Consider the following 15,391-nt stretch of genomic DNA (forward strand, 5'->3'; position numbering starts at 1 on the left):
GATTGGATTTTGATAACTAAAATTTCTAACATTTCTATATAACACTAATTATGCTAATCTAAATAATCTAAATAACACTAAAAAATCTAACATTTCTAACATTTCTATATAACACTAATTTCTAACATTTCTATATAACACTAATTTCTAACTGATTAAACACTAATTATATCCATCTAATTAACATGCATTCATACATATATAATAGTGAAAAAATAATAATCTAAATAATCTAAACTAATTAAAAATACAAAATACGTGTGTGTGTACTAATTAAACACTAATTATCTAAACTAATTAAACATACAAAATAATAATCTAAATAATCTAAACTAATTAAAGACTAATTATCTAAATTAATTAAACATGCTTGTGTGTGTGTGTACGGGCTCGGGGAGGGCTCACAGCGGGCGACGGCGACGGCGAGGCGAGGCGACGGCAACGGCGACGGCGAGGCGACGGCGAGGCGACGGCGAGGACGGCGCGACGGGGACGGGGACGGCGCGACGGGGACGGGCCCGGGGCGGCGACGGAGACGAGCGGCGACGGAGACGATCGAGGGCGGCGGCGGCGGCGACGGAGACGGAAACAGAGGAACGAACAGAGAGGGAAACTGAAATTTTCGTAGCTGTAGTATATATAGAAGGCACCTTTAGTACCGGTTGGAGCCACCAACCGGTACTAAAGGCCTATTTTGGCCAGGCCAAGCGGCGGGAAGCGACCCCCTTTAGTACCGGGTGGTGGCACAAACCGGTACTAAAGGCCCCCCCTTTAGTACCGGTTTGTGCCACGACCCGGTACTAAAGGGGGTGCGCTGGCGCAGGTGCGGTGCGGCAAGTTTAGTCCCACCTCGCTAGCCGAGGGGCGACCGTACTGGTTTATAAACCCCCGTGCGGTCACTCTCTCGAGCTCCTCTCCAAAGCAGGCTTACTGGGCCTACGTGTTCTTTGCAGCCCTGTGGGCCCACTTGGCCTTTGCGGGCCTGCATCCTGGCCCAACTACAGGTTGGGTTTCTAGTCGTATGCAGGCCACTCTGGCCTAGTAGGCGGGCTTATTTTTATTTTATTTTTTGCTTTATTTATTTTTGTGTTGTTTTTTTTGTGTATTTAGAGTTTCTTTGTGAACATTTTTGTTTTAGGTACAAAAAATTACAAACTTTCTGTTAGGGCTTTTTTTTATTATTTTTTTGCTTTATTTATTTTTGTGTTGTTTTTTTTTGTGTATTTAGAGTTTCTTTGTGAACATTTTTGTTTTAGGTACAAAAAATTACAAACTTTCTGTTAGTGCTCGTAGTTTTCAATTTTGAATAGTTTAAATTTTGAATTATTTGAAATTAGTGTGAATCACTAGTTTGTGAATAACTTAACTTTAAAAATCAGTAAAGGCATGAAAGAATTTGTTTGCACATAAAATTTCTTCGCGTTTCAAATGCCAAAACACATAACTACCCTAACTATTACAGAGATTCCCCTCTCGATGCGAAACACAGAAGAAAGTGATGATAGCTAGTGAAGCCGATCACATCCCAAATCTTTGGGTGTGAAACTTTTTCTTCGCGTGTGTCCCTTTGCGCCGTAACCATGGAAAATCTTCATCATTTAACGGGATGCTCGGGTCAATATTCACTGTGAATGGAGCAATTTCATCAAACTTTTCATAATCTTCTGACTTGTCTGTCTTGTCATCCACTCCCACGATGTTTCTCTTCCCAGAAAGAACTATGTGCCGCTTTGGCTCATCGTACGATGCATTCGCTTCCTTATCTTTTCTTTTTCTTGGCTTGGTAGACATGTCCTTCACATAGAAAACCTGTGCCACATCATTGGCTAGGACGAATGGTTCGTCTGCATACGCAAGATTGTTGAGATCCACTGTTGTCATTCCGTACTGCGGGTCTTCCGTTACCCCGCCTCGTGTCATATTGACCCATTTGCACCGAAACAAAGGGACCTTTAAACCATGTCGATAGTCAAGTTCCCATATGTCCTGTATATAACCATAATATGTTTCCTTTCCCGTCTTGGTTTCTGCATCAAAGCGGACACCACTGTTTTGGTTGGTGCTCTTCTTATCTTGGGCCGTGTAAAATGTATTACCATTTATCTCGTACCCTTTGAAAGTCATTATATTCGAAGATGGTAACTGGAACAGCAAGTACAGGTCATCTTCAATAGAGGTGTCATGCATGGTACGTGTCTGCAACCAGCAGGCGAAACTCCTGGTTTGTTCACGTGTAATCCAGTCATCAGACCGCTCCGGATGTTTGGAGCGTAGCAAATTCTTGTGTTCATCCATATACGGAGCCATCAAGGCGGAATTCTGTAGAACTGTGTAGTGTGCTTCAGTGAGAGAATGTCCGTCCATACATATTATTTGTTCCCCTCCTAGCGTGCCTTTTCCATCCAGTCTGCCCTTATGCCGCGATTCAGGAACACCAATCGGCTTAAGGTCAGGAATAAAGTCAATACAAAACTCAATGACCTCCTCATTTTGATGGCCCTTGGAGATGCTTCCTTCTGGCCTAGCACGGTTATGAACATATTTCTTTAAGACTCCCATGAACCTCTCAAAGGGGAACATATTGTGTAGAAATACAGGACCCAAAACGTTAATCTCTTGGCACAGGTGAACTAGGACGTGTGTCATGATGTTGAAGAAGGATGGTGGGAACACCAACTCGAAACTGACAAGATATTGCACCAAATCATTCTGTAACCTTGGTATGATTTCTGGATCGATTACCTTCTGAGAGATTGCATTGAGAAATGCACATAGCTTCACAATGGCTAATCGAACGTTTTCCGGTAGAAGCCCCCTCAATGCAACCGGAAGCAGTTGCGTCATAATCACGTGGCAGTCATGAGACTTTAGGTTCTGGAACTTTTTCTCTGCCATGTTTATTATTCCCTTTATATTCGACGAGAAGCCAGACGATGCCTTAATACTGAGCAGGCATTCAAAGAAGATTTCCTTCTCTTCTTTGGTAAGAGCGTAGCTTGCATGACCCTGATGTATGCCGTCTTCTCCGTGCATAGGTTGTTGGTCCTCCCATGCCTCAGGTGTATCTTTTGTCTTCCCATACACGCCCAAGAAGCCAAGCAGGGTCACGCAAAGATTCTTCGTCACGTGCATCACATCGATTGCGGAGCGGACCTCTAGGTCTTTCCAATATGCCAGGTCCCAAAATATAGATTTCTTCTTCCACATGGGTGCGCGTCCGTCAGCGTCCTTTGGAATAGATTGTCCGCCAGGACCCTTTCCAAATATCACCTTCAAATCCTTGACCATATCATGTACATCAGCACCAGTACGGTGGCGAGGCTTTGTCCGGTGATCCGCCTCACCTTTGAAATGCTTGCCTTTCTTTCTTACGGGATGCCTGCTCGGAAGAAATCGACGATGTCCCAGGTACACATTCTTCTTACAACTATTCAAATATATAGTGTTGGTATCATCCAAACAGTGCGTGCATCCATGGTATCCCTTGTTTGTCTGTCCTGAAAGGTTACTGAGAGCAGGCCAATCATTGATGGTCACGAACAGCAATGCCTTTAGGTCAAATTCTTCCTGTTTGTGCTCATCCCATGCACGTACACCTGTTCCATTCCACAGTTGTAAGAGTTCTTCAACTAATGGCCTTAGATACACATCAATGTCGTTGCCGGGTTGTTTAGGGCCTTGGATGAGCACTGGCATCATAATGAACTTCCGCTTCATGCACAACCAAGGAGGAAGGTTATACAAACATAGAGTCACAGGCCAGGTGCTATGGTTGCTGCTCTGCTCTCCAAAAGGATTAATGCCATCTGCGCTTAGACCAAACCATACGCTCCTTGCGTCATCTGCAAACTCCTTCCCGTACTTTCTTTCGATTTTTCTCCACTGCGACCCGTCAGCGGGTACTCTCAACTTTCCGTCTTTCTTACGGTCTTCTCTGTGCCATCGCATCGCCTTGGCATGCTCTTTGTTTTGGAACAAACATTTCAACCGTGGTATTATAGGAGAATACCACATCACCTTGGCAGGAATCTTCTTCCTGGGGCGCTCACCCTCGACATCACCATGCTCATCGCGGCTGATCTTATAGCGCAATGCACCACATACCGGGCAAGCGTTCAAATCCTCGTACTCACCGCGGTAGAGGATGCAATCATTAGGGCATGCATGTATCTTCTGCACCTCTAACCCTAGAGGGCAGACAGCCTTCTTTGCTTCGTACGTACTCTCGGGCAATTCGTTGTCCTTTGGAAGCATATCCTTTATCATTACCAGCAACTTTCCAAATCCCTTGTCAGATACACCATTCTCTGCCTTCCATTGCAGCAATTCCAGTGTGGTGCCCAGCTTTTTCTTGTCACCTACGCAATTCGGGTACAACAATTTTTTGTGATCCTCTAACATGCGCTGCAACTTCTTCTTCTCCAAATCACTTGCGCAGTTTCTCTTTGCATCGGCAATGGCCCGACCTAGATCATCAACGGGCTCATCTGATGCCTCTTCTTCAGCTTCTTCCCGCATTGCCGGCTCAGCTTCTTCCCACATTACCGGCTCAGCTTCTTCCCCCATTGTTGTATCATCGTATTCAGGGAACCCATGGCCAGGATAGCTGTCGTCGTCCTCTTCTTCTTCATTGTCTTCCATCATAACCCCTCTTTCTCCGTGCTTGGTCCAAACATTATAGTGGGGCATAAAACCGGACTCAAACAGGTGGACGTGAATGATTCTTGACGTAGAGTAATTGCGACCATTCTTACAGCCAGCACATGGACAAGGCATAAAACCATCCGCCCGCTTGTTTGCCTCAGCCGCAAGCAGAAAAGTATGCACGCCCTCAACGAACTGGGGAGAGCATCGGTCATCGTACATACATTGCCGGCTCATCTTCATTACACAACACCGAATAGACCAAATTAATACAAGTTCATACATAAAGTTCTTACAACACTTAAATGCAACAAACAAATAACTCTCTAGCTAAAGCATTTAAATGCAACAACAAATGCGATCAAGATCGCAACTAAGGTAACAATTGATCCAACATCATAATGATACCAAGCCTCATTATCGATGGCATATTTTCTAATCTTTCTAATCTTCAAGCGCATTTTCTCCTTCTTGATCTTGTGATCATCGACGACATCGGCAACATGCAACTCCAATTCCATCTTCTCCCCCTCAATTCTTTTCAATTTTTCTTTCAAGTACTCGTTTTCTCTTTCAACTAAATTTAACCTCTCGACAATAGGGTCGGTTGGAATTTCCGGCTCACATACCTCCTAGATAAAAATATCTATGTCAACTTGATGGGCATAATTTGTCATAAACACGAAATGCAACAAATAGTTTTAAAAGAGAATATACCACATCCGAATCATAACAAGGACGAGGGCCGACGGGGACGGATATCAAAACCATGGCACTATGTATAACAAACAACGTACGGGTAAGATAATTATTATACGAGTAACTATATATCCAAATCACACAAACATCAATTTTTTATATAAAATTTCATGAACAAGAGGCTCACCACAAGGTGGTGCCGGCGATGGGACGGTGCGGGCAATCGACGGTGGTTACGACGGAGATTTAGAAGGCACTAAGTAAACCACACCTACATATGCAAACTAAGTGTTATTTTAACCTCAAATTACATATAAATCAAATACTAGCACATATATATATTTCCTCCCAAATTACTAAACTCACAAATTAATAACTATATAAAGCATTGCAAGAGCTAATATAGCAATGAGAGATGAAAGGACAAAGTTGCTAACCTTTGTGATCATTTGAATGGATGGGGGCCTTCAAATCTTGACAAATTTTGGGCAAAATGTGTGATGAGCTCGAGAGGAAGAGGGGAAGAACAGAGAGGAGAGGGGAAAGGGGAAGAACAGAGCGAGCTCGGGTGGACGAAGGGTTTATGTAGGACGACCTTTAGTACCGGTTCGTGCCAAGAACCGGTACTAAAGGTGCTGGAGGGGGCCCAGACTGACAACATCCTGCCACCACTCTCATTAGTACCGGTTCGTGGCACGAACCGGTGCTAAAGGTTAGCCACGAACTGGTACTAATGAGAGCGGCCCGGCTAGCCGTTGGAACCGGCACTAATGTATACATTTGTGCCGGCTCAAATACAAACCGGCACTAATGTGCTTCACGTTTGACCCTTTTTCTACTAGTGACATGGGAGATATTATTCCTACTGAGGGACATCGCCACCGCCACACAGCCCCAACCAAGACGTTGAACCTAACAAAAACGAGAACGGGTCCCTCCCGCCGGTGAGCGGTTGAGATCCTCCACACCTCCACGGCCCAAATGCCATCGGAGGTGGGGAGAATCACCGGCGGTGCCGGCGGCAGGAGGAAGGAGACTTTCTTGAGGAGGCGGAAAGACAGCCATGTAATGTAATAATGGAAGTTTAACCATCATAAGAGGTAGTGATCATAGTTGTTGTACTATAAATGTTCTGAATCATGCAATATTATACTTAAAAAGAAAGAAAGCCTACTCTACAACTCCTCATTATTTTTAGAACTTGGGGGGTACTCCCTCCGTAAAGAAATATAAGAGTGTTTATATCACTATTTTAGTGATCTAAACGCTCTTATATTTCTTTACAGAGGGAGTATATATATATATCACCCTGGGTGAATAATAGGTATTCTTCTCCCTTATTATTACGGCGCTTCACCATATATTTTTTGTCCTACAAATTAGGTCTTACATCGGAAGTTAGCATAACATAAGAAAATGTATATCAGTCAAAGAACTTATTTTTCATGATGTAAAATTTCAAACGTAAAAACATACCATATATATACGTAAATATGTATTTGTGTGTGTGTGTGTGTGTGTGTGTGTGATTTTTTTTGCGGTTTTGTGACTTATATCTTCATTTCCTTTCATCAATTTTTGTGTAGTGAATCTATATTTTCGTAAATATTTGTATAACAAACGTAATTTATAATGAATTGACATAAGAATATCTCCGGTGCAAAATAACTTATTCTGCACCTTGGGTGATGAATAGCTTTATTATCATATTATTACCCATATGGAATGGAATATCTGTGTTCAATGCCCGATTCATCCTGTCTTGCGGGCGACCCTATAAATCGCTCACTCCGGATGAGAAGGAGCACTAGCCCACAATGCCTCACATGGCCTGGGTCCAGATAGCAATAAAAATGCAATTCTTGTTTACCTATTCTCCTTTTGGTTCCTTTTTTTACTCTAGTAATAAAATTTTGGGACCTATTTGCACATATCAAAGAAAATATTATATTATTTATGAAGAATGTGCATGTACTTATAAAAAGTGTTCAGGATGTTTCTAAAAATGATTATGTTATTAATCAAAGGTTTTCATAATTTTTCAAATTGTCAAGTACTCCCTCTGTACTGAAATACTTTTACTTGGGGAAAAGTAGTACAAGTTCCCCCAACTACAAGTATTTTGGTACATAGGTAGTACTTTTAAAAAGTATTCAAGCATTTAAGTATATTCACGTAATTTAAAAACCGATCGTACATTTAAAACCGTTCTCATAACTGAAAATCAATCATACATTCTTATTGTATCTATCAAAATTTTAAAAATGAATGCCTTTTAAAAATATGTCCAAGTAATTTCTAAAATAATCCATAATTTTTATAAACTTTTATTATATCAATTTTATATTAGAAAGGCTAAGTTAAAAGGAAAAAAGATTCATAAAAGTGAAAACAGAAAAATTTAAAGTAAGACAAATTAGCAAAAAACTAACATTTTTTTATATAAATATTCAGGTTATTTTAAAAAAACTTCTCATAGTATTTAGAATTGTACATGGAATTAAAAATGTGGTCACGCATTGTTTTAAAATGTTTGTGTTATTAGAAAAAGTGTTCACATATTTAAAAGAAATGCACATGATTTTTTTAGAAAATAGTAATTGAAAAAGTATGTTCCTGTATTTGTCCAAAAAAAACAACCTAAACAGGATAAAGGGGAAATGGAAAAGACATAGAAAAGGAATGAAGTTAAAGGAAGGGAAGAATAAAAACATAAGGTGAAGTAAAACCATAAGAAAAAGAATAAAAAGAAACAAACACTGAAACCAGATAATGGTTGTTTGTACAATTATTAATCTGAGTCATGGGTTATTGTACGCATAAAGTTGCAAGACACTGCTCTATTGCTACTTTTTTGAAGTCATGACGTATATGGTGTTCGTGGGTAGTATATACATAGCATGTAATTATCCGTATGTCATGTTGCAGATGTTCATATTTTTATAAATTTGGTCAAAGTTTACAAAAGGCAACTTAGCACAAGACTAATATACAATGTATTCTGAATCAGATGTTAGTTGTCTATCCTGTATTGAGCAACGATCAATGAATTAGTTCAACAAGTGGTGCTGAAAAATACACTTTAATTCTAGCAGTGTTCCAGAGAACCATAAGTGTACTTGTGCGCTATTTTCCCAACATAGATATGCAGATAGATTATAATCGTGTGCATCTAGATGTCGAGGTTGGAAAAAAAATATAAGGAGAAAAAAACCATAAGAAAAAGAATAAAAAATGAAACAAAGACTGAAACCGGATTAAAGTCCTCTTTGATTAACGGAAGTGACCAGTTAATTGAGAAACTATACCCAGAATAAGATCGACCGATAATGGTTGTTGTACAATTATAAATTTGAATCATGAGTTATTGTACGCAAAAACATGCAAATCACTTCTCTATTGCTACTTTAATTTCTTTCAGGTCGGATATCTATGGTGTTCATGGTAGTCTATATATACCATATAACTATCCATATATATGGTATTTTAGCTGTTCATATTTTTTATAAATTTGTTTAAAGCTAAGAAATTTGACTTAGCAGAAGACCAATATGCAATGTATTCTGAAATGGAGGGAGCATATCAGACGCTAGTTGTCTATCCTGTGTTGAGCAACCATCCATGAATTAGTTCAGCAAGTGGTGCTGCAAACTACACTTTAATTCCAGCACAGTGTTTCAGAGAACAATAAGTGTGCTAATTTCCCAACATAGATAGACAGAAAGATTACAATCGTGCATCAAGATGTGGAGGTCGGAGACTATTTAAGTTCCATTTCCCCCCAGAAAACACAGAAGTATATATAAAACATATAAATTAGGAGTTATCAAAGTTTATAAATCATCATGTGACCTAGAGTATGGTAAAAAATACACAAGCAAAGATACTTGCAAAATATGTGTATATACTCGAAGTATAGTGTATAAATAGGTCAAGCAACTAAGTTCTTTGTCACGTACGTACTCAGCTCACGTCTACAACAACTTACAAATATCAGTTATCACATTAGCCAGACTAGATAAAAATACCTCGATCAATATCTGTATCTGCATATACATTCAGATGGACGTAGATATATAGATGGATCATATCACGTATAGCCAGGGTGTGTTCAGTTGGGTATGAGCTTGAAGTGGGGCTTCTGCATTGACGGGGTTGGGTCGTAGGTGCCGTAGTCACTGGTCGTCATGTCCTTGAGCATCCGGGAGTGCACCAGCTGTGCCATAGCTTCGTCCCGGTGGACCTCTCCTTGCTGACCAGGAGACTCCTGATCTACTATGAAGCTCGGCCGCTGTCTCCCTGGAAACAGCAGAATCATCGATCAAATTAACCTTGTAAAAAACCTAAGAACCCGGAAAAAAAGTGCATCTGTTTTCTCATGACCCAGACCCACAGCACGCGTGGATCACCTAATTAAGCCGCAGCTTAACATCTTGTCCCCTTCAAATCTCTTGATGCATTTGTAACAGCAAGGAAGCAAAATACATGGCGTCGCCATGTGAGCTAGGAACTGCACTGCACTATACTACACTACATCACGACCCTATCTACCTGTGCACACGTAGATGCAAGGGTACGAAGCAGGAGGATATATACTAGATCAAGGACTTCTTAGATTCTTCGTCGAGAAGGAATTTCCTAGCTAGCTAGAACGAAGGACAAGACAGGCACACGATCGAACCTGCCAGGGAGGTGGAGAGCAGCAGGGCGAAGAAGGCGAGGGCGAAGAGGGAGGCGGATCTTCGGGGCATCCCCATCTCCGGGTTACTCACGCGATGCATGCGCTCTCCTCTCCCTCCCTCAGTAACGCATGGAAGGCGTGAACCAGCGTCAGACGAGGTGAAGGTGAAGCAGGGGCCTCTTCCTCCCTTTGTTCCATCTAGAAAGCAGGATATATAACTGGGTAGTTAGGCAACCCCTTACGCGCGGCGCGACAAATAATGCGAATCCCACTCACTGCCTCTGAGCAAGCTCCAAAGGGATGATGGAGGAATTTCGATGTTTTCCATTTGTTTTGCCCGCGGCGAAAGTGGAGGGCCGGCAGGTTCCGTATGGAGTTTTCAGGGCGGTTGGTCACCGTGGTCTCTGGTCTCTTGCTCGTTTTCAGCTCTGATAGTGGTTACTAGTAGCAGGCAGTGACTGCTGTCTGACAAGTGTACCATGCCAAATGGCTTCTAATTTTGGTTAACAACTAGGTGTGTTCTGCACTGTTTTTCTTTCCTTTTTCTGGCGCTGCTTTGCCGCGTGTTTTAGGGGACTGGCTAAGCTAATTAAGTGGTCTCTGGCTCTGGCTAGTGCCACCGGTGGTTGCACGATTAAAAGCCGGTCGTATTTGCAGCACGGATTCCCGGGTTCAGAATCAGATACCGATCGGCTTTCATCCATCGACATGCACGTTGCTACTTGGGGTAACTCATCTTGGGGCTTGGGAGCATACCATGTGCTGAAAGCACGGCGCACCAAGTTTCTCCTCAGATCCAGCAAGCCCAGCATGCATCTCTTTCAGAAATCCACCACCATGACACACCCTAAATCGATCGTCTCTACACGCCCAAGCAGGCAATTCATCTTTGGCTCGCACGAAAGGTAAATCGATCCTTGACGCCGTTTCTCGCGCCAACATTTTTGTCGTGGCCGATGAACCGGGGAATCATACGAGATAAAAAGCAAGCCATTGACATGGTTCCAAGGAAAAGCAAACCACCATTGAGTGTTAGAAATGGCAAGTAGGCTGAGATGAGGGTAACAGCAGTGGGACAGTGTGCTGCATTGTTCAGGGCTAGACAATCGGCAGTGCTCAGGCATGTCCTCTCTCTGTCACCATGCTTTCAGTCGGTTAGCATATTCCATCACCATGCCAGAGGAATAGCTGAAAGGTAAACCCGTCGATCCGACGCTCCTCGGTCGCACACGCTCGCGTGACGCAAGGGGACTGCGAGACAAGGAGAATTTCAAAACCTGATTTGAGTGGAGATGATAGTGCTCCTGTTGATGCCCAGCTAGAAAGTAGCAGGCAAGCACACTGTGGTCAGGAGACAGTACCAGTAGTGGAGCATAAAGCCGGAGCTCCACTACGAGCACACATACGCAAAGTATTTGATCAGATGCCGTCTTTACGGGCGAGCAGACCCTAATTAGACACACTGGTTGGCGACGGCAAAGCCATGGCCGTGCTTTTGCTTCTCCTTTAATTTGCTTTGCCATACCCTCCTCCTGTGATCCATTCATCTTTGTGTGTAGCTAAAGAGATGGTTGGGTGTGATCAGGAATCTGCGTGTGGGGCTGCGAGATTTGGACCTGACAGTTTTGGGGGCACTCAGTGGGCATCATGGGATCAAAGCTGCTTTTGTTCCTGTCTTGCCCATAGTGCGTTGGGGCAGACCAAGCACTGGTGGGCTACGATACATGCTTTAATCCTTGCGTGGTTGGGCGCAAAGAATGCCAGCGGCGAACATGAAAGATTAAAGGAACATTTGATTAGTACTAGTAACCAAAAAATCCATCAAAGCGTAGAAGGAGGTCATGACAATCAAGTCAGCAAAATAAGCACATTCATTATCAAGATAAACAAACCAACATACACTAGAAAAATTCTAGAAAACCACATCCAAATTCAAAATATTCAAATAATAAACCTGGAAGAGAGAAGAAAAGGGGTTTCTTTCTTGTCAAGTTGTCATAGAAGTTCATCCTGACCATATTTGCAGCATATCCATCGGAGGACCCAACACCTCTCGCAAAATATGTGTTGGATACAATTTTGATCATTTGCAAGAAATATATGTGTGGTTGCAGCATAAGGATTAAGACATATTATGAAGGAATTTCGTAAAATACAGCAAATGTTCTAGCAAAATGCATTGGCAAGTAAACATATATGTTTTTGGCGTCAATTGCAAAAGGGCGAGTGCAGTGCCCTTCAGTTTGCAAATATCACATAAAATTTACAATCCAATCAAATTTAGTATATACATTCACTTTACAGTTTACCAGCCGTAAGTTGGAAATAATTTATGGAAAACCAGTAAATGAATAAATCAGAAAAAAATAGTAACTCAGTTTGTACTACAAAGTTAAAAAATCTAAGAAAATGCTTAATATCAGAAATTAATTAACCAAGTTCTCCTATCATGCAAGTAATGTCCCTGCAAACCATGTAGTTTTAAGCCACAACTTTGAACCATGTAAACTATCACTAGTACAAAACGGGGTTTCGTGGTGGTTTTGGTACACAACCCTCAGGCAGTTTTGTCTACCGTCTCTATCAAACCGGAGCTACTAGTATTATTGGAGGTGGTTGAGAAACCAACAGGGGAAATACCCACCTCAACAGTCGGTTCTTGCGACAGAACCGAGACTAGGATGATTTACAATCTCAGTAGCCTCTGCTCGAAGAACCGATTAGAAAAGTTAGCGGTCATAGTCGGTTGCATGTATAAAACTGACAAGAATATTAATTAGTATTCTAGTCAGTCTCTCCTGCAAAATTGGTTGTAGTGATTAACCAAAACTCAGGCTCGTGAAGTTGATCCCAATAATATTAAGATAAGAGTACTATATTTTGCCTTTGTCAAGAAGGATAGCAACAATAAACCGGTTGTAGCTACATATGGTTTTAATATCTCTTAGTTAACTGATGTTACAGGCTCAAAATGCAGAAGTTTATTGCTGGCTGTATGCATCGATTGATGCAGTGGCAGAGAGTTTAAACCTCCTTTTAAAAAAAAAGTATCTCTTACCTTTTATTGAAGTGAAAAAGGATACAATGCGGCTCGTGGAGACTTTCTTTTGCTTTGTTTAACTTGACTGTAGTATGATTGTATGAAGCATCTGATGGCGCTGACATCCATTTCGGATTGAACATGCCAAACAGGTCCTGCTAAGGAACCATCAATTCACTCTGATTGTTGTGGAGGAAGCCCTCAAGTTTAATAAGCGCAATCAACGAGGCTTGCAGACTCTTAGGCCTTTTTTGAAATTGTCAATGTAATACTTGTGCAAGGAGGTACAAGCTTGTGGGTCATGTATCTCGTCTTATGTACAAGTGGTTTCACGGGCTTGTACGCCATGACTACGTCTTGTAGTAATAAGTCTTCTTTTTAAATGTTGGCAAGTGAGCTGCCAAATCCATTGATTAGTAAGAGTATTATAAGAACACCCTCAAAAAGGAATGCACCACATAGAGGTGAGTGTGAAAAATAAAGAAATAAAATATTGCTCGGTTTATTGAGGAAACCGTGCGGACACCTGAACAACACCTAGCTAGACTAGACCTGCATCACAATACATACAAAACGCCAGAAGGCCAACACACCCTATCGGACACTCGTGCGCCTTCACCGCTACCGAGTACACATCAAAAAACCGTCGTATTAATATGGGCTGCCACAAGCATATCCGCAAACCTTGATGATACTGCAGAGGAACGATATGTCCAATAGAGCGAATCTAGATTGCCCCGATCCCATGAGTTTAGCAAACATAACTTACCTGGCGCTCCCTGTACGTGGAGGGTGCTCTGATGTCGTCACGGAGATGTCACGCTAGCCGCTGCCGACCATCTTCATGAGCCCTAAGTCCCTCTGATGGAGCTTGACTCCAAGACGATGCCACCAAGAAGAAAGACGACATCGAGCAAAACCAATTGCGTCGTCATCGTCCGATCTGAGAGACCGTACGTATTTAGGGTTTTCTTCGAAGCATGTTTGGCAAGGGAGGGGAGGAATGCAACATCGATGCCTCCAATATGGGAATGGAGCCCGCAAGAGCCACCATCGATGACTCGGCCGGAGTACAGCTTTAGCCGGAAGCCTCACTCGCCCAAACTCATGATTCGGACAGCCCATCCGGCCTACCACCTCCACGACAGGAAAGCACCATGCCACATCTATCCCATGCACATCCCAGAGATGGCACACCACAAGGATCCTCGCCGCAAGCCCATAGAAACACAGATTGGGCTCTGTCGCATGCGGATCTCACTCCTCTGCCTACCCCAGATTCTATGCAAAACTACTGCTTCAACCTAGTCGCTAGATCGATCGGTGTCACGCCGGCTGACCCAGGTCCAGGCAACCTCGCTATGGCCACCACGGGATCATCTCGGTGGGTTTTATGCGCAAGCCAACAAGTCGACATCCGTGGCAACACAGGACCGCTATGGCCTCCACACTGCATGCGGTAGTGCGCGCGCTCCTATACATGTCTGGCGCACCTCCAAGCACCTCTCAGCACCCGTGCCGCATGGGGACATGATACGTCTCCAACGTATATATAATTTTTGATTGTTCCATGCTATTATATTATCTGATTTGGATGTTTAATGGGCTTTAATATGCTCTTTTATATTATTATTTGGGACTAACCTATTAACCGAAGTCCCAGTGCCAGTTTCTATTTTTTTTGCCTATTTTATAGTTTTGCAGAAAAGGAATACCAAACGGAGTCCAAACGGAATGAAACCTTCGCGATGATCTTTCTTGGACCGAAACCAAACCAGAAGACTTGAGATGAAGTCGGACACGTAACGAGGAGGCCACGAGGCAGGAGGGCGCGCCCCCACCCTCGTGGGCCCCTCATAGCTCCACCAGGGGGAGCCACGAAACCACTTTTCCACCGCCGCAACCTTCTGTACCCATGAGATCCCATCTTGGGGCCTTTTCCGGTGATCCGCCGGATGGGGATTCGATCACGAAGGGCTTCTACATAAACACCATTACCTCTCCGATGAAGCGTGAGTAGTTTACCACAGACCTTCGGGGTCCATAGTTATTAGTTAGATGGCTTCTTCTCTCTCTTTGATTCTCAATACAAAGTTCTCCTCGATGTTCTTGGAGATCTATTCGATGTAATACTCTTTTGCGGTGTGTTTGCCGAGATCCGATGAATTGTGGGTTTATGATCAAGATTATCTATGAATATTATTTGGTTCTTCTCTGAATTCTTATATGCATGATTTGATATCTTTATAAGTCTCTTCGAATTATCCATTTAGTTTGTCCTACTAGATTGATCTTTCTTGCCATGAGAGAAGTGCTTAGCTTTGGAT

General features: G+C 42.5%; 1 protein-coding gene across 1 annotated transcript; it reads right to left on the bottom strand.

The window, feature by feature from the left end:
• Positions 1-9,159: 9,159 nt before the first annotated feature.
• On the bottom strand, positions 9,160-10,367 carry LOC119349515 (protein CASPARIAN STRIP INTEGRITY FACTOR 1-like). The gene is made up of 3 exons (XM_037617560.1): positions 10,301-10,367; positions 10,025-10,222; positions 9,160-9,642 (listed from the first exon to the last, which is right to left on the bottom strand). The coding sequence occupies exons 1-3, from the start codon at positions 10,350-10,352 to the stop codon at positions 9,455-9,457; spliced, it is 438 nt and encodes a 145-aa protein (XP_037473457.1). The 5' UTR covers positions 10,353-10,367; the 3' UTR covers positions 9,160-9,454.
• Between the last annotated feature and the right edge of the window lie 5,024 nt (positions 10,368-15,391).

The sequence above is a fragment of the Triticum dicoccoides genome, chromosome 1B (genome assembly GCF_002162155.2).
Source record: "Triticum dicoccoides isolate Atlit2015 ecotype Zavitan chromosome 1B, WEW_v2.0, whole genome shotgun sequence".
In the NCBI taxonomy this organism is placed as follows: domain Eukaryota; kingdom Viridiplantae; phylum Streptophyta; class Magnoliopsida; order Poales; family Poaceae; genus Triticum; species Triticum dicoccoides.

Excerpts from the sequence above, each read along its gene's own strand:
- LOC119349515 (XM_037617560.1), bottom strand. The coding sequence starts at position 10,352 with ATGGAAAACATCGAAATTCCTCCATCATCCCTTTGGAGCTTGCTCAGA. Across the intron at positions 10,223-10,300 it reads TTGGAGCTTGCTCAGAGGCA|ATGGAACAAAGGGAGGAAGA; the intron begins GTGAGTGGGATT and ends CCTGCTTTCTAG. Across the intron at positions 9,643-10,024 it reads GCTCTCCACCTCCCTGGCAG|GGAGACAGCGGCCGAGCTTC; the intron begins GTTCGATCGTGT and ends TGCTGTTTCCAG.